At 30.3% G+C, this 19,122-nt stretch overlaps 3 protein-coding genes and 1 pseudogene across 8 annotated transcripts; 2 read left to right on the top strand and 2 right to left on the bottom strand.

Moving 5' to 3' along the window:
• Positions 1-5,622: 5,622 nt before the first annotated feature.
• LOC107478899 (cytochrome P450 71A1-like) lies at positions 5,623-8,548 on the bottom strand (annotated as a pseudogene).
• Positions 8,549-9,280: 732 nt separating this feature from the next.
• On the top strand, positions 9,281-12,171 carry LOC107479002 (uncharacterized). The gene is made up of 4 exons (XM_052258263.1): positions 9,281-9,343; positions 10,572-11,099; positions 11,183-11,408; positions 11,501-12,171. The coding sequence occupies exons 2-4, from the start codon at positions 10,578-10,580 to the stop codon at positions 11,971-11,973; spliced, it is 1,221 nt and encodes a 406-aa protein (XP_052114223.1). The 5' UTR covers positions 9,281-9,343; positions 10,572-10,577; the 3' UTR covers positions 11,974-12,171.
• A 403-nt stretch (positions 12,172-12,574) lies between these two features.
• On the top strand, positions 12,575-13,622 carry LOC127745615 (uncharacterized). Its single transcript, XM_052258570.1, has 2 exons — positions 12,575-12,717; positions 12,810-13,622. Exons 1-2 carry the CDS (start codon positions 12,616-12,618, stop codon positions 13,380-13,382), a joined length of 675 nt encoding a protein of 224 aa, XP_052114530.1. The 5' UTR covers positions 12,575-12,615; the 3' UTR covers positions 13,383-13,622.
• A 236-nt stretch (positions 13,623-13,858) lies between these two features.
• On the bottom strand, positions 13,859-16,168 carry LOC107478906 (LRR receptor-like serine/threonine-protein kinase ERL2). Of its 6 annotated transcripts, none has more exons than XM_016099060.2 (10): positions 16,035-16,168; positions 15,790-15,912; positions 15,437-15,508; positions 15,252-15,323; positions 15,096-15,167; positions 14,837-14,908; positions 14,662-14,733; positions 14,477-14,548; positions 14,322-14,390; positions 13,859-14,171 (listed from the first exon to the last, which is right to left on the bottom strand). In XM_016099060.2, coding segments are annotated over exons 3-10 (567 nt in total). In that variant the 5' UTR covers positions 15,439-15,508; positions 15,790-15,912; positions 16,035-16,168; the 3' UTR covers positions 13,859-14,035. The 6 variants fall into 6 exon arrangements, with proteins under 6 accessions (XP_015954546.1, XP_015954544.1, XP_052115587.1 ...); XM_016099058.3 differs by having other exon boundaries at positions 15,814-15,912; XM_052259627.1 differs by having other exon boundaries at positions 15,437-15,563; positions 15,814-15,912; positions 16,025-16,136.
• Between the last annotated feature and the right edge of the window lie 2,954 nt (positions 16,169-19,122).

Here is a 19,122-nt window from a genome sequence, read left to right as displayed (position 1 = left end):
AATAAATAATATATAATTATTTTATTTACAGTGATAATGAGATAAATAATATAATATAAATATATTAACAATTTAAAAAATGTATAAGTATAAATATAAAATTTAATTAATTAATTTGTTTAAAAGGCTTGTAATAATCTACTTGAGTTGGTGTTTGTCCGATCACAATAACATGTAAACTTAACAATCTCTTTTTCATCGTTTGACCCTGTTCTCAAATATTGGCACATTTTTTTATATAGCAAAAGAAAAACGTTGAATATTTTATTTTATTATTTTTTTTTCTCATGAAAAACGTAAATGATAATGATTGGGTTAATAATTAATATATATATAAAGCCACGTCTCTAGTGGTTACGTTTTTTATGGCGACACCTATATATAATCCATTTATAGAAAGACATGTTGGTTTCATTAAAATGAAAGTGACACAGGGGGTGGACCTGTCATAATAAATTGCCTCAAATAATGAATCAAATTAGTTTGGATTTTAAAAATTTTGAATATTAATTTAAAGAATAAAATATAATTTATTATTATTTATTTTATAAGTAAGATAAAAAAAATATAAAAAAAATTTAATGATAAAATATTTTATTTTATCTTTTAAAATAAAATACTAAAATTTAAAAGATCTAAATTTCTACCACAACCACTGACCAAAAAATAGAAATGAGTTTAATTATTAATGTTTAATGGGGCTGGCATGGAAAAGGATCATGGAGGTCCCTTGTACTTTTTTATGTGGTGTGTTATTTATAATAAAAATAAGAATGTGAATGAATTATTAATGAAAATGAATTATCAATCTCAGCTCTATATAAAGTTTACTTAAGAATGCGAATGAATTATAATAAAAATAAGAGAAGAAGAAGGAGACAAAACAACAATAATGTCAACAACTTTGTTAAAAAAACTACATAGAAGAAGAAGTAGTGTGAAAAAAAAAATACATTTAACAAACTTTACTTAATTGAACTTGGTTTAAAAATTAGTTTGTCGGCTAAATTTATTGAATATTAGATCGTGTTCCATATGCTCAGATAATTATCTTGCGAATCTGATCATTAATTTAAATCCAACTCCCCATAAATATGTGTAAACAGAAGTTTGTATAAAATTAAATTTGTCAAATTAATTTTGATTAAAAGTAAATTGATATTAACGTAATTTATGTTTGATAATTTTTATTTAAAATAATTTATAATAAATTAAATATTGTTTGATTTACATTATTTAAAATTATTTTTAGATAAAAAATTATAAAAAGAGACATAAATTTAAATAATTATTTTATATTATTTTATAATTTTATTTTAGATATTTAAATAAATTTTAATATTTTTTTAGTATTCTCATTGCTTTTTACTCTAATAGAATTAATAAAATTATAATATAAAACAAAAAAAATATTTTACACAAAAAATAACAATAACAGTTAAAAAATTCATATAAATAAAAAATAACAAAAATTTTATAAAAAAATAATAATATGCATGGGAGAGTATTAAAAAAATATCATAAAACAAATAACAAATATATGAACAATGAAAGACATAATTGGTATATAAAAAAATTTTCAGTCCAATGTAAAAAAGTGAACACAAAAATAAGAATTTGTAGCTTTTGTTGGTAAATATGAGTTAAAGAATAGAATCACTTCTGCTTTTAGATGATAAAAAAGTTGTCAAATATACAAATAAAACGTTTAAAAAATTCAAACGCACTTCTCTTTACTCTAACGTCTTTGCCAACCACACCCTAAAGCTGCGTTTGTTTACAGAACATGACACTAAGACAATGACACAGAGAGACAAAATTGTGTTTGGCAGAGAAGACATAAACAAAGACAATGTATCCAGAGACACTTAATTAATATATTTTGTGTCCATCCTGACAGGAAAGACACAGAGACACTAATGAAGAATACAACTTATTTTTTATTTTTTCTTTCATTATTTTTATTAATTTTTTATAATTATATTTTTCATCTCAAATTTTTTTAAATGAAAAAAAATGAGAATAAATTAGATTTTCATAATTTATTTTAATTTATCATACAAGAACACAAAAATTTTGTGTCTCTATCCATCAGTATCTTATCATGTCCTGTTCTCAATATTTTGTCCTGTCCTATTCTTGTAAACAAACGCAGCCTAACTGTCCCATTAGACTTACTTTATTCTTTCTTAACTTAATTTAGAATTTAACTGATGTGTATTTTAAGAATATATATTTAATATTATACAAGAAAAGAAAAACTTACATACAAACTAAATAGAATAAAATAACTCCTCTTTCATCATATATGAGAATACTTAGAATACTTATAAAAGAAATTTAATATATAGTTCTAGAATACCATAGATGAATCCTTTAATTTATTCCCATTGTTGGCCCTGTCTTTCTTTGGAAGTGGGCCTTGGTCTCCTTGATCTTCACACACTTGGAAGACAAGGTTGAAATCGGGAATGTCAAAAATGTTATCTTAGCTCAACTGGTAACACCATGTGCCTCTTAATATGCTGCACCGGGTTCAAATTTTGGTGAGTGCACCAAGTATTAATTATGAACCCATAAAATGTGTGTGGGTGAGTATGTAATGTGGGTGAGTTGTGATACCTAAGATTGGGGTTGTCCAATCCACTTGACAAAAAAAAAAATATATTTTAAAATTTTTATAAAACCTGCAAACCGTGTTGGCGTGTTAGAAAGAACAAAGATCCCCATGATCCTTTTCAACGACCAAAAAAGAAAAGAGAGGTAGTTTATTGTGTTTGAATTTTGTATCTTCCAATAATGCTATTTCTCTTATATATGTAAGGTTCGTTTGTTGGTGTTGTGGATTAGGCTTAATCTTATCTCATTATTTTTTTTTATTATTAAGTTACAACATTCGACCCAAAAACAGAAGAAACGTAAAAAAATTGATTTTTAATTAATTAAATTTTTTTTAGTATTGTCATAAAAAATAAATAATCAATTAAAATGAATCAAGTCAAAATCAAACACAAAGAATCTTACATCAACAACAAAGTAAAACTTAAAAAATTACAAAAACATGCAAAAAAAAACAACTAAAACATGAAAAAGAGTTTATCCCCACTTAAATTTAAACACACTAAATATTTATTTTTGAGATACCAACATAGCAAGACTTTCACCTTTTAAAAAATTCAGACTTTCAATAATAAGCTAAGTACCAAATCAAATATTCATACCTCATCTTCATACAGGAATTAACACTCATAATAATAGAAGTTATTCACATCAAATACATTATCTCCTCTTAACACCCTTCATTGGCATATTTTTTTGCTAACACTAAACAATACCCTCTCCTTATATATATATATAAGCCATTATTTCATACACTTCTGCCTTTGTTGCAATATTTTTCTACCTTTGTTGCAATATTTTTTCATACCCTCTCCTTTTGTACATTTTTTATTCCTTCTACCTTTGTTGCAATATTTTTTTCCAACACTCAAAAACTCACATAAAAACACCAAAAAATTTATTTGAATTGAGAAAATAACCCCCTAAACCCATTATTTTGTTTGGAAAAAAAAGTTTGGGAGAAAAACGAAATAAATAAATAAACACAAATAAATTAAATAAACAGATTAATTTTCTAAATGCATATTACAAAAAAATTTCAAAATATTATTTTCTTCAATAATATAAAGTTTCACAAAAATTTTGAAGTAATGGAAGGTGAACTCATATAGTCATAGATACTTTTTACTACAACATGCTATAACTACCAAAGTATGAAAATCATACTAGAAAAAGAAACAAAAGTAATATAAAAACTACAAACCCTAATAACTAATTATCTTCTTCCTAAAACTACACAGTACCCCTCAAGTTCAATTCTCCTTTGTTATGAAGTCATTTTTTAAAAAGTCTAAATTAAAAAAAGCACATAAATATTTATATTTTTAATACAATTTTTCGTATAAAAGTTTTATTTTAAATTTGTATGAATTTTAAAGATAGTGTTAAACTTCAGCAAATCACAGAAAATCAAAAGCCACTAATAAGTTAACATAATTCGTTGTCTTGTAAGACCTTAATTTTTATTACAATATTCCATTATATTAAATATTGCTCAAGCTAACAATATTCTATATGTTTTATTTCCACCTTAAAATTTTACCATTTTTATGTTTAATTAACTTAGTATGTATACAGAGAAAAACACGTATCTACTACTACTTTGATAATTGATGGGAGTGTTACCAAAACATAATCTGATTTGGTTAGTTATAAGAGAGATTCGGTTACTTAGCCAGCAAGGCATCCAATAAAAGGTAACTAACTCCAAATAAATTAATCATTTCTCTTGGGATGCTCTAAAATAGTGATTGAATTAAGTTCATTATATACTGCATTGTAACATTCTTTTACAATAACTAAGAAGAATAATCATACAATTCAGTTTCTCTTCTTCTTCATTCCTTCTTCATTTTTTTCAATTAGTATTACTACAAGAAAAAAAAACATTAATGACATATTTTAAAGATTTTACAACAGTTTCAAACCACCACTAAATAAATTCGTAGTGCTTTAAAAGTGGATATCTTTCAAGACGCCGACAAATAAATTTGTGGTAATTTCTAACAACTCGTAGTATAATTGTCGCTATTTTTTTTATTGGTCTTAAAAAATAAAATTACAATAATCTTAAATTGCTGCAATATATTTTTTTAAATTACGACAATTTTAAATTGCTGCAATTTTTTACATAATATTAAAATTAAATTGATAATAAACTAAAATAATTTGTACTATTTTTTTACTATAAATTATACCTGATTAATTAAAGTTAAGATAATTGCATAAGGGTACACTAAATCGACAATACTAAGTTCATAGTTAATTACAAATTGTTAACCACTATCCTTAATCAAATTATTGCATAAAAAATTCACCATATAGAAACACTTATTTTCAAGCAATTAATATCACATATAATAACATATATAAATAACTGAAATAGATGAAAATCTAACAACTTCAAAACAAAAATGTATTAATAGACAAATGAATTGACACCTTTTGGTTAGCTCCAACTAGATCTATGAAAAAAGATATGGGTAATTCATTTGTTGGTTTATCAAGCTAACCTTTTGGTTTATATATATTTTAGTTAGAATTGTGAACACTTTAATATTTCATTATTAGAATTACCATCGTATTAATTTTTCATGGTAAGAAAATGACAAATTACTCCAATAATAAGCAATTATTATTTCCTTGAGTTACCAAAACTATATTAGTGGTACAAATATCAGGTTCGTTTTATATATAATAAACAAAAATGTTTGATAATAAAAAAATTTAACTAGCCAAAATCAGCCAAAATTTGTTTTATTTAATATTTATTAATTATTACTGCAGCAATTATTAATAAATAGCAATTAATAAATATTAAATAAGACAAGTTCTAACTGTTTTTTTTTTTTAATTTTTCTGTAGCATTACCGATAATAAGTTTCACCACCGTACAAGAGAAACAAAGTCTATTACATGTAACAAAGTTATTTTCACAATAAATAAGATAAAACAAAGTCTTAAAAATCAAGACCCTCACAAACATATCTTGATTTTAATTAATCAAAGAGAATATGGTATGGGATGAAGATGAAGTGGCACTTTCTTGCTAACAGTGATCCCAGACATTTCACTCATGTCTATGTCTTGCACTAGTTCACCATTTTCATTAGTGGGTAGCTTCCAATCAAACCAATATAAAAGATTAGCAAGAATAATTTCAGTGGAAGAAATTCCAAATGAAATTCCAGGACAAACCCTTCTTCCGGTACCAAATGGCAATAATTGGAATCTTGTCCTTTATAATCATTTTGTATATTTTCAAATCTTTCAGGAATGAACTCTTCAGTATTCTCCCATAATTGAGGGTCCCTATGAATTTGCCCAAACATTATAATATACAGTTGTTTTTGAAGGAATATCATAACCTTTTACTTTTGCATTTGATGTTGTTTGTCTAGGAACTAAGATAGGAACAGGTGGATGTAACCTAAGACCTTCTTTGATCACAAATTTCAAATAGTTCATTTGATTTATATCATTTTCATCTACCTTTGATTTGTTACCAACAATTCTCCTTATCTCTTCTTGAACTTTCTTCATGGTATTTGGGTTCCTAAGGAGCTCAGTAAAAATCCATTCTAAATTTGTTGAAGTAGTATCACTCCCTCCAACAAACATGTCCTACAATTAATAAAATGAAATAAATTAATTATAGAAACCATAATATTAGAAAAATAAAAAACAGACAGAATTTATCTTATTTAGTATTTATTAATCGTTGTTAGAATTAATAAATATTAAATAAAATAAATTTTTATTATCAAATATTTTCATTAAAGGAAATGATGTTATTTGACCTTTAAAGTAGGTGTTACTTAAACACCACACATAATTTAAATTATTGAAGGTAATAAAAATAGATTTTTAATAATAAAGAATAAAGTGAAAAATAGAACAAAATATAAAAAGTGTATAATAATATATACTACTGATCATACACCAAATATTTGATTTTGACACTGGTAAAAAAAATAATTGTTATTAATTAATTATGTATTTAAATTATTTTTAATTAATAAAATAAAAAATGTATTAGCTGTTAAAAAAATATCAGGGTTATAATAATGTCTACTATAAAATTAAACATGTATATGCATACCTAGGTTAAAAATGTTAAAATGAATGTCAACACTACAAATAGGATTACAATGCAATGATTCAAGTTTAATATTAAAGAATCGTCGCTCTAAGCAAGTATATACTCTCTCCCTCCATTAATGAACACAGTTATCATGACCAACGCGTAAATAATAGATTAATTAACAGCAAATCTAATATGGGTTTTTATAAAATATGTCATAATTACATAAGTGTATTGCATGTTACTTCCTCCAATTTCTAGGTGTACTTACACATACATCTAGGAGTGTACACATACATGTGCAATGATTTTTTTTATGGTATTTTTTAGTTTGACAAAATAAAAATTAATTTATGATAAATCTAAATTTTATTTAATTAAGAATTTGTTATGTCAACGAATTGTTACATACACAAAATAAAATTTAAATTTTTTGATACTTACTTAAATAAATTAATAATTAATTATTAGATCAACCTAAATTTATTTAAAATTCAACGGAGAAATTTAAAAAATAAGAGTAACTTGCTTAAAAGTGATAGAAACTCCACTAATTATGAATTGTTTTATGAAAAAGTTTAGGAATCAATACTTTTATTAAAAATTGGCTAACACTTAATTAACAAGAAAAAATAATAATCTCACACTATTATATATAATTTTACATTATTAAAAATATTTATAATAGCTAATTGATGACTAATTAATGACTACAAATTATAAAATTTACTGAGCTTTTAGTATTCCTCTTGATTTATCTGCGTTTTTTAATTTTGATTTTTTGAAAAAAAAAAGTAAAAAGATAATTTTTTATTTTCATTTTTCATAAGAAAATGTTTAAAAAAAATGAATAATTATTGACGAGAAGGGAAGAGAAGAACAAACCATTAGCATTGCTTTGAGATCTTCTAGATTGAGTTTAAATTCAAGCAAACCCTTCTCTTGAAGATGAAGAAGTATATCCAAAAAGTCTTTATTATCATCCTCACCATCATTCTTCTTATTTTTCTTATGCTCTTCAATTACCCCATTCAAGAAAGAATCTAATTCTACAAAGGTAGCATTAAATTCAGAAATCAAGCCTCTAACAACATCAATCCAACCCAATGTAGGAAAGAAATCACCAACACAAAATTCAGTGAGTTGCCCCATCACCTTCCTCCCAAGCTCTCCAATGCTTCCATGTCCACTCCCATCCGCGATATCATACTTTTGTCCAAGAACACATCTTGAAACAATGTTGTTTGATGTAGCAATCATCAACTCACTAAGATTAATCACAAAAGATGACGGCGAGTCGTCTCTTGAACACGCTTTTCGAATAGTATCAACGAGTTCTACAACTTCTTGTTCTCTTATTGAGAGAAAAGATTTAACCCTTTTCAGACTTAGAAGTTCAAGAACACAAACTTTTCTTTTCTGTCTCCATTCTTCACCGTAGGGCATAAACCCTAGATCTTTGCAACCATAAAAAAAGATGTTTGCGGCCGTAGTTTGGGGACGGTTTGAGAAAATAATATCTTGGTTTTTGACGATTTCTTTGGCTACTTTCGCCGACGAAACCACTAGTGTTGGGATTTGCCCTAGATGAAGGAACATGAGAGGGCCATGCTTGTTGGAGAGTTCTTTGAAAGAACGGTGTGTCAATGTTCCTAATTGGTGAAGGTTTCCAATGAAAGGTAGCTTTGGTGGTGATGGTGGAAGATTGATGGATTTGTTTCTTTTTCTTGTGATGATGAGATTAAGCACAAGAAGGATGCTAATGGTGCCAACTAGAATTGAAAGGTAAAGGGTTGAGTTAAGCTCACATGGCAATTGCTTTAGAACATATGCAATTGGTGCCATTCTTCCTTCACTACTTCTTCCAAAAATTTTGAGGATATTTATATATTGAATTAACCAATTTGTCACTAGTTAAAGAGTAATGGTAGAGTGATGTCTGAATTTATTGTTTTTAGTCATTAGTTAGTTATCAATATTTAAAAATATGAGATAAAGTATGTTCTTAAATTAAAAGAATTAGACTAAAAACATTTCTTCATTATATGCCTATCGATTCTGATGTTAAGTTTGTGCTATCGGCTTTTCTAGTTGATTATCCATCTAGTGATGCCTATCAAAGCCTACTCCCACACTTTTTTCCTATGGAACCCCCATCCCCTATCTTTCTACAATTCTGAGAGGATTGGGAAGCCTTTATAACAATAACATCCACAGATTTCCTTTCAAATAGAATATTTTTTTGGGGGGTTCCTTAACACCCCGTTTGTTTGATGTCCATGTCTTGCCAAGACATAGACACGGTGGGACGTGTCTATTGTTTGGTTTGTGAGACACAAAAATAAGAAGGACACGCTTACACACAAACATACACAACATACATGTATTTCATGTCTCAAGAAAATGGCGAGACACGGATTTTGGGTGAAGGACACGGATCTGCATTCTTTTTTTTAGACTATTTTATCCTTATTCATTTTCTAAAATTCCAAGTATCTCCCTTTTTAATTACAAACCCTAACAAGTGTTTCTTCTTCTGCAATTGCTCAATCCACCATCGAAGATGTACCACCGTCGCACATCATCTCCGTTTCCCACCGACTCTCCTCTCTGCTTATTGCGGGCTGTGCTCCGGTAGTGGTGAGCTTGCTTTGCTGCTCTACCCCCTTTGCCTCTTCATCCCGCAGCCGTATTAGCCTCCTCCTAGCTGTGCTTTGCATTGTTGCCTCTGGTATTTTTCTCTATTATTATTGTTTGGATGGAAAAAATTATATAGTAGGATAATGCACGAGATTTATAGTCTTGATGACTCATATGTATTACCTACCTTGTCTTTTACTAAAGAAATCATTATCATCATTAGGTGGAGGGAGCCACACCTACCGTTTGTTGTGCTGCTGTTGGTGCTAATTGAATAATAGTAAATAATGGAATCTTAAGGGAATTTTTTGTTTGCCAAGTTAATATTAGTTATAATTATTATATATAATAGAAACGGGCCAGATAAAATGACAGAGATGGTTGATTATTGATAATATGTGTTATTGTTGATTGAGTGCTATTCTAGTGTATGGGTATGTGAACTATCGAATTGTAAGGCAATGGAATTCCTGGGTGTACCCTGGCCACGGCCTGAACAAAGAAAAGAGTGGACCCAATTGTTTAAGAAAATTGCTTAGGTCATAAAAAAAAGAGTTGTAGAAGGAGATTTTGCTGTTGTGATAAATGAAATTCTGCTATCAATTTGCTCTTGTTATTGTACCTGATTGTTGATAAAACTAGTGATAAAAATATTGTTGAAATTGCTGATTAATATGTTAATGAAATTGCTTATCAAATTATTAATAGGTCAGCTTTTTAATTATTGTCTTTGAGGAATGCTAGAGGGCAATTTATTTGTATTGTGTTTATAAAATTGCTTATTAAACTGCTTACTAAATTGTTGATCAAATTGTTTGTATTATGTGTTTGTAGAAATTAAATAAGTTGGATGATAATTGTTTGTAGAAATTGATATGTTAATTTACAAATTTGGATCTTGTTTCATTGTGATAGTAGTCAGAATCAATTTTGTTTTAGAAAGTTATCAATCACCTATCTTAAAGTATTATTTTTTAGAAATTTCATATTAAAACCCTTAATTATTTTTCAGCTGATAATTTTATTGATATGTATTTAATTAGATTTCAATCATGCCTTTTCTATTTAATTAGTTTTGAACTCTATTAGTATGCTTTGACTTTGATTATGTGAGTATATGCTTATGTAATGTGAATTTTTTCTATTTTTAGTTTAATTGAGTATTTTTCCTATTCTCTCAAGTTATTAGAGTTCTTCATTTATGTATTTACTTGTTATTGTTTCTTAGGAAGTGATGATGGATCGTTCTGAACAAATTAAGCTATGTGTTGGATATTACTGGATTATGAGAATGCAATTTGACACGTTAATGCTGCTTTTTTTAGTTACTTTATATATGTATATTAGGAATAGAAGGCGGGGTCATACTTCGATTGGTCGAAGAGTGAACACATTGCCATTAAGGCGAGATGCATTAGATAATATCATTGGGGAGGGTGGAGATAGAAATTGCATATGGGAGTTAAGAATGAGTTTAAATGCATTTGCAACTTTATGTGAATTGCTACAAGTTCAAGGTGGATTAGACGAAGACGGTCATGTTGGCATAGGCGAGCAAGTAGCTACTTTCTTAATCATATTAGCTCACCATACCAAAAATCGGAGCGTACAAGTTAGGTTCTATAGGTCTGGTGAAACTATTAGTAGGTATTTTCACAAGGTATTGTGTTCGGTTTTGCGTGTCCAAAGTATCTTATTTGCAAAGGCAGACCCTGTACCGGAAGATTGTGTAGATCCCAGATGGAAATGGTTCAAGGTAGGTCGTGTATGTAGCTCCAATGTTTATTGGTCAAGTTTACTCTGCGTGTAATAACTGTTTTTTTTTTATATATTTGATAGGGTTGTCTAGGAGCATTAGATGGAACTTATATAGATGTTACAGTCCCGAAGAGTGATAAATCTAGATATCGGACGAGGAAATCTAGAATATCCACCAATGTCTTAGGAGTCTGCAATCGGAACATGAATTTTGTCTATGTCCTTAGCGGTTGGGAAGGATCGGCATCTGATTCAAGGGTACTTAGGGATGCTATTACTCGACGTAATGGCTTGAAAATACCTATTGGTATGTCTAGAGTAATCTTTTGAAAAGAATAATAACTATTGTTTATGAGAATTACAATGTATTTCTTATATTTTTTCATCCTTTCGTTTTAGGGTGTTATTACTTAGTGGATGCTGGCTATACCAATGGGAGAGGATTTTTATCTCCTTATAGAAATGTTCGCTATCATGTGAATGAGTGGGTTCAAGGTCATCGGGCACCACAAAATCGTCTAGAGTTATTTAATAAGAAGCATTCTTCGGCTAGAAATGTGATTGAGCGGTGCTTTGGGTTGCTTAAGAAAAGATGGGCAATTCTACGAAGTCCCTCGTTCTATCCTATTAGGGTTCAAAGCCACATTATTATTGCTTGTTGTTTGTTACAAAATTTTATTCGTATGAACATGGATGTTGATCCCGAAGAAGATGCAACTCTTTTGCCAGAACACATACCGGTAGGAGATGATACTATTGTTGATGAAGCTGACACTATTGATGTTGTGGAAAGTAGCCATGAGTGGACTCAATGGCGTGAGGACCTAGCAACCGAGATGTGGGAAATATGGAGAGGAGAACGTGGCGCGTAAAGTTTTTATGCTTTGCTAGTTTTTTTATGTTTGCAATTGTCCTAGACTATAGATTATTGTATTTGAATTCATTTGAGCTTTTTTCTTTATGCAATATGTATTTGCCAACTCGGATTCATAATTTGTATTCTAATTAAACATATAATTAGACAAGGGTTTGTTTTAATTGTTTCAAAAAGATGTCAAAATTCTAGAAAAGTATTGAAATCTTTGAAGATGTTAATATTGTGCTACTGATTATTTTAATTGTACTGCACTTATAATTTCGAGGTAGTACTTTTCTGCACTAAATTTGCTAGTAGGTTTTACTTTGCTGTAAGTAATTCTAAAGCTAATTCTAATACCATTGAACTCTAATTTTGATAGTAATTATGCTGCCATGGTTTACTTTATTTGTTATTGTGCATAAAGATTAGCTAGCAGCAAATGGCCTCCACACCCCGCCAATGGACTGAACAAGAAACTGAACAATTTGTGGCGTTCACGGAGGAATTGGTTGTTGAAGGCAAGAGGGCAGATGCCGGTCAATTTAAGCCAGGGGCATTTCAAAAACTGGCGGACAAGATGAATGAGAAGTTTCCTGGATGTGGTCTCACTGTGAAGCACATCAGAAACAAACACAAGCGCCTGAAAGAAAAATATATGTTTGTGGCTGAGATGTTGGGTTGTAGTGGTTTTGGGTGGAATTCTGAAAAGATGTGTGTTGAAGTGGATAGTAAACAAGTATTGGAAGCTTGGGGAAAGGTGAGATAGTAATTTTTACGCATTTAATCATTCTTCTTAGCAAGAACTTTTTAATTTTCATGTAATTGGATGCTTTGTTTTATGTTGTACAGGGTCGCAATGTTACACTCTACACTCCAGGCAAGCCATTTCCGTTGTTTGAACGTCTTGGGGGTATTTTTGGCAAGGATAGAGCTACTGGTCTTGATGCATGTAGTGGAAAAGATGCTGAAGAAGATGTCACACCGGGCTCTACATTTGCTGCGGCCACAGCTGGTGGCTTGGGTTTAGCTGGAGATGATGTTGACATGGAGGACTTAGCAGCTGCCGAGAGCGAACTACCCAATACCTTTTCAACCTCGTTTGCCTCTTCAAGTGAGAAAAATCAAGGACGTCACACTGCAACTAAGAAAAACAATGATGCTGCAGTCCTATCAAACTTAGCTGAAACTTTTAAAGCTGCGGTTGAGGATCAAGGAAAGCATGTGCAGGTTCTAGCCAATGCAATGTCTGGTGTTAATGAGCAAGTGAATCTTGGCCGAACGCTAAAGAGTCTTGGTTTTAACACAATGGAGATCGTGCAAATTGCAAAGAAATTTGTGCAGAATCCAGAATTGAAGGCAACCTTTTGGAGTTTGGACGAAGAAAAGGCAGCATTCGCACGAGATATAATGGAAAACTTTTAGCTATTGTTGGGTGTCGTTGGTGGTCTTAGTTGTTAGCATATTATGGTCTCTTTTGCTAAAACTTATTAGACTTTTTCAGTCTTATGTTGTGCAATCCTACCAAAAGACTTATTGAATTCTGCATTATGTATATTAGGTTTCTGCACTTAAGTTATTTATCAGGTGAGTGTGTGCAACTTTGCACTTAAATTTGTGCAAAACTGCAAAATTCTATTGAATTCTGCATTATCTATGTTAATCTTCTGCACTTAATCTATTTATCAGGTGAATATTAATTGTATTGTGTAATATTGTCTCAAAAATTTATGCACTTCCACAGATTTGGAATGAAAAATTGCTTACAACTTGTGTTTTCTTAATCCTGTGTTGATGTTTATAACCTGAATTCTTAATTTCTGCACTGACATATTTGTGCAAATCATTCAAGATATAACTCCAAACACTGTTGGTAAAAAAAGGAACAATGCAAACCAAAGTAAACATCAAAGAAACAACTTTTCATTGAATTTTCAATTCATATAATTTCATTACAAAAGAAGGACCCAGCAATCGTATATTTGCTAAAGCTAAACACAAATTACTCTTATGCTATTGTTTGTCATGATCCATTGTAAAAATACAAAGCCAAATATGACAAAAGAAAAATACAACTTTCAAAGTCTATTAATATCCCAACAGCCATCATAAGATACTAGCGCTTTGTCTTCTCCTCTTGTAGCTTTATTCCTTGAGATTTTCTTTCTTTGTATGCTCCTTATGCATTCAAAAAGTCTATTTCCTTGAAGTGACCTATGCAGAGAGAAAGATAGTCATAACACGATAATGATGATGAAAATAATCCCCTCAGTTTCGGGGTTAATCATTAAGACACAGAAAATACAAATCAATTGATCATATCTATGCTAATAACTACAATAATTCCTTAGCCAGAATACTCACAATGTAGCCACTTGAAGAAATCCAATATTATAGGGAATCTCTCCAGAAATCTGATTATATGAGATGTCCCTGAAAATTCAATGATAACATATAGTAACACTGCAAAACTAGAGAAAAGAAATACAGACATTGAAAGCACCAGAAAATTTACATACAATATTTCAAAACTTGTACAGTTCCCAATGCTGTCAGGTATAGTTCCAGTCAAGTTATTGCCTCTTACATCACTGGGAAGTCAAGGAGAATAATAAAGGATAAGAAAGGTCAAAACTTAAAAACCAAAGGAAGAACATAGGATACAACAAAGAGAAGCCTAAGGTGTATGCAAAGGGGTACTTACAAATACCACAGACCAGTTAATTGACAGATATCATGGGACAAAGTTCCAGTCAACATGTTCCCTCGCAATCCACTTTACCATTGCATAATCAAAATTAACCGTTTGGAGATTAGTGCAAACACCAGGAAACATCCATCCATAAATGAAAATTATACAAAGAAAGGAGAATACACACAGGTACTGCAAGACTTCATTCCAATAGAGTAGTCTAGGTATCTCTCCAATGAGCTTGTTTTGTGCAAGATCGCTGCAAATGAGAGAATGCAATTATTAGAATGCATTCACGAATAAAAGGACTTGCAATGGAACATGAAATACAGAAAATCAGAAATATCCGAAGAAAGATTACCACCAAGATTAATGCACATTTGAATTTGATTGAAATACATGGCATAACCCCAAGCTCATAAAAATTTACATTTAAATAAACTTACAGGGTTTTCAGGTTTGGGATTTGGGATAAAGTTGTGGGAATGGGACCAGTCAACTGATTCCTCTTCAAATTCCTGCATTTGCCAACAAAACATAAAACTCTCCTATCCACATGAAACAAGACAAACTTAAAAATAATATACTGTTTTAAAACTTACAAAAACTCAAGCTGTTTCAGCTTTGATATGGACAAAGGTAAATCACCATATAGCTGATTGTCAGACAAATCCCTTCAATTTCATCACGTAAGTAATCGTATCAGGAGTTATAATATAGATAAAACAATTAACTGAATTAGAGAACAACAACATGCAAACAAGGCAAAGTACTAGAAAGCACGTACATATGAGTAAGATCAGCACAGTTCCCAATTTCATCTGGTATTTGACCGGATAATTTGTCCCCCTGCAGGTCTCTGTGATTGTAACATAGAATTCAGATTGAATACTTATGCAAAGGATATACTCAACCTGAATTTTCATATCAGTTGAAGGCTAAAATAACCAAACATATTAATTCAGTTTTAATTTATGCAGGCAAATATCTGAAAATATTAAAAGAAGTATAGAAAAACTATTAATAATTTTATCACTAATTAGTCTTTGAACACTATTAATAATTTTGTCACTAATTCACTTTCATGGGACCAAAAACTCATCATATGCTCTGTAGAAAATAACAAAAAAACATTCATACCAATACAGAGAAAGAGAGTGGCACCTCTGGAGTATTTCGACGGTAACGAATAAAACCAGATATCAACACACGGCGCTCTCCATCGATGAGCAATACTCTGTGAGCAACGCCGGCTAAATGGACCTGCAAATAATGACCCAACAATTAAGAAGAAGAACAAGGAGAAGAAGGAGAAGACGAAGAAGAAGAAGAAAGAGAAGAAGAAGAAGAAGAAGGAGAAGAAGAGGAATCGCACAGAGATTCACCTCGAAGAAGAAGAACCACACAAAGATCCTCCCAGAAAAGATCCACCCATCGGCGAAGAAGGAGGAGGCTAGAAGAGAGATTTTTGGGGGTAGGGGTAAGGGGAGAGAAACCCTCGAAACAATTTGCAACTTCCTGAAGTAGTTTTTGTTTTCTAATTTTTTTTATTTTTATTTTAAATTACAAGGACAAAATAGTCTTTTATTAATTATGTAGTGTCTTGTTCTTTAAAACAAACACAATATTAGACACTCTCCTAATGTCATGTCTATTTATATCCAAACACCATACACAAATACAAATATTTTATGTCTATGTCTCAAGTGTCTATGTCTCAATGTCTATGTCTTAATACATACACAAACCAAACGCAGCCTAAGTTAAGGGAGGGGGCAGGGCTTTAGAGGAGGAGTGAGGACCCGACTAATGGGAATTAAGACCTCTATCTCATAGGGAACCCTCTTGAAAAAATCTTTCTTTCTTGATGAATGATATGATTTTCCATAAATCGATATGAATGGAGGATAACTAAGTGATGGTCAAAATAATAAATTCGGATGATTTTTTAGCATTTTTTTTAGTTAAATTATTACTTGGATTAGATATGTGAAATAAAAAAAATGTAATTATTCTGTTAATTTTTATAGTTTTACTAAATTTTTTATTAGGTTTATATATATATATGTGGATTCCTACACTATTTTCAATTTTGTAATTACGTCATTTTTATGTTAAAAATTTTAAAATTAACATAATATTTTTAGCAAAATACATGCGGTCAAAGATTTAATTAAGTTTTTAATTATAAATACCTTCAATTTGCAAAGAAATATTCAATTAATTCTAATATTTTTTACACTAAGAAGGACTTAACTACAAAATTATTAAAGTAGTGTAGGGACCCAATTGAAAGGAAAAAAAGTATAGGGACCTAAATAAAAATTTGATAAAACTATAAGAACCAATAGAGTAATTAAACCATTAAAATTTACTACAAGAAAAAGCGTATTTTTCGACGAAAAAAATTGACGGCTATCTCTCATGTTGATATTTCTCGACAGGTTGCTCTCGATATTTTAAAAAAAATTAATATAAAATAATAAAATCGACAGCCTGGCCGTCGATTTTTTATGATGCATTAACTCTCTTTTTATTATCGTCACATTGTTGACGAACTAGGAGTTGAAAATACTTTTATTTTAAAATCGACGAATATGGTGTCTATTTTATTAGTTAAATTATCGACAATGTTTACCGTCGATAATTTTAAACGGTCTAGATTACTTTCTAAAATTAAATAAGTGGTATAGATTTAATATATAAAATAGACGTTTAAGATGTTGCTTTTTTTAAATTAAAATCGACGGATTTGTGGTCGATTTTTATTATTAAACAAAGTCCTGCGTCTAGTTCCCGCTCCAAAGTTTAAAAACACCATTTCATCACTAAACCCCAAATTCACACCATTTTCATCACTAACCCCGCGTCCACTTCCCCCAAGTTCTCCATTTCATGACTAACCTCCCAAATTCACACCATTTTCAACCGTCTTTCTCTGTTGCCATTATCAATCCGTCACGGTTGCTCCGCCGTTGCTCCTCTTGCTCGCGCCGTCATCGCGCTCTGCTGCTGTCGCTCCCCACGTTTGCGCCACTGTTGCTATTCTTGCTCGCGCCGCCGTCGCTTCGCTGCGTGCCGTGCTGCCATTGCTCCTTCTCTTTGTTGCCATCGTCGCTCCTCCTACTTTGGTCCTTCTCCTACTTTCTGTTACTGTTATTGAACCTTTTTCAAAGCCAACTTCAACCATCGTGCATTACTATTTATTAGTATTAGGAATGGAATTTATAGTTTCATAATTTATTGTAATGAATCAGGAGGTTTTGTCCTAGTTAATCTTCTTGCTGAGCCTTTAAATTGAAATGACTAGTTGATATGTTACCGCACACACCTAATAATGAATTTGAAGATACTAATAGTGAGTAGTTAATGCCTTAATCCAGCATAATTCCTCATTCACTTTTGTCATAATGTGCACACGTTAGAACACTTGATTCTGTGTAGCTTTAGGAAGCTCTTTTAGAAATTATTCTAGTAGGTCGGTGAGGATACCAAAGAGGTATACTAAGTACTCAAGGCAAATCTTAGAGAAGGTATCTCTAAGTGGAGTGGGTTAGTATACGAGTGGTGATCATATACCGTGAGGTGTTAGAAACTAAGGACTCGGATTGTAAAAGGTTTTGTGTGAGCACCTTGAAGCTTGGCAATAGTGGAACTTCTCAATTGCGATTGAGAAAGAAAGTGGACGTAGGACAAGGATTGTGCCGAACCACTCTAAATAGCGTTTGCATTTCTCCAAACTCATCTCTTCAATATTATTGTCTTTTACCTTTGAGCAAATAAATTGTGATCGAAAAGTAGCTTCGTAAGTACTTAAGGAGTAGCTTAAGTCCGATTGGTGAAAAGCTTGATCAATTTATTTGAGTTGGTGTCTATTGGAAAGTAAAAGCTCCTTATAAATGCTTAGCAATTGAGTTAAGCTCTTGGAAAAATACTAGTACAATGACACTTTTGTATATTGTCTTTAACTTTCGCAAAAAGATTCATTGTTGTTGCAATACTCAATTCACCCCCTCTTGAGTAATTGTGCATAGGTTCTACAGTAAGCAAAATTTAATGATAAAAAATAAAATTTTTGTTAATGGGTATTTTTTCAAAAAATAATTTATTTTTTTTTAAAAAATGAATAAAGTTAATATTAGTTAACACAAAAAATTTAAAATGGATTAAAGAGGAAGTTTTTTAAAAGTTAAAAGGGAAGAAAATGTACATTTATAAAATAGAGGAGAGAAAAGTGTCATTTTAGCATCTCGCAGGGAAAGGGAGTGAAATTTTCTTATTTTTTTAATAAGGTCCTGTATGATTTTTAATTTTGTAATTAGGTTCTTTTTATATCAAAAATATTAAAATTAATAGAATATTCTTCTAAAAATTATGTAATAAAAAATCTAATTAGGTTCTTAATGATAAATATTTTTAATTTAAAAAAAAATATTTTGTTAATTCTATTTTTTTATATTAACAAAGACTTAA

The sequence above is a fragment of the Arachis duranensis genome, chromosome 3 (genome assembly GCF_000817695.3).
Source record: "Arachis duranensis cultivar V14167 chromosome 3, aradu.V14167.gnm2.J7QH, whole genome shotgun sequence".
In the NCBI taxonomy this organism is placed as follows: Eukaryota; Viridiplantae; Streptophyta; class Magnoliopsida; order Fabales; family Fabaceae; genus Arachis; species Arachis duranensis.
The sequence above is the reverse complement of the archived record's forward strand: the minus strand, read 5'-3'. Positions and strand labels throughout refer to the sequence as shown.

Bases quoted from the DNA above. Each gene is read 5' to 3' on its own strand.
- LOC107479002 (XM_052258263.1), top strand. From the start codon at position 10,578: ATGATGGATCGTTCTGAACAAATTAAGCTATGTGTTGGATATTACTGG. The intron at 11,100-11,182 runs GTAGGTCGTGTA...TATATTTGATAG, and splicing joins CCAGATGGAAATGGTTCAAG to GGTTGTCTAGGAGCATTAGA. The intron at 11,409-11,500 runs GTATGTCTAGAG...CTTTCGTTTTAG, and splicing joins TGGCTTGAAAATACCTATTG to GGTGTTATTACTTAGTGGAT.
- LOC127745615 (XM_052258570.1), top strand. From the start codon at position 12,616: ATGTTTGTGGCTGAGATGTTGGGTTGTAGTGGTTTTGGGTGGAATTCT. The intron at 12,718-12,809 runs GTGAGATAGTAA...TATGTTGTACAG, and splicing joins TATTGGAAGCTTGGGGAAAG to GGTCGCAATGTTACACTCTA.
- LOC107478906 (XM_016099060.2), bottom strand. The intron at 15,168-15,251 runs GTAAGTTTTAAA...TGGCAAATGCAG, and splicing joins CTGAAACAGCTTGAGTTTTT to GAATTTGAAGAGGAATCAGT. The intron at 14,549-14,661 runs GTAAGTACCCCT...TTGACTTCCCAG, and splicing joins TTAACTGGTCTGTGGTATTT to TGATGTAAGAGGCAATAACT.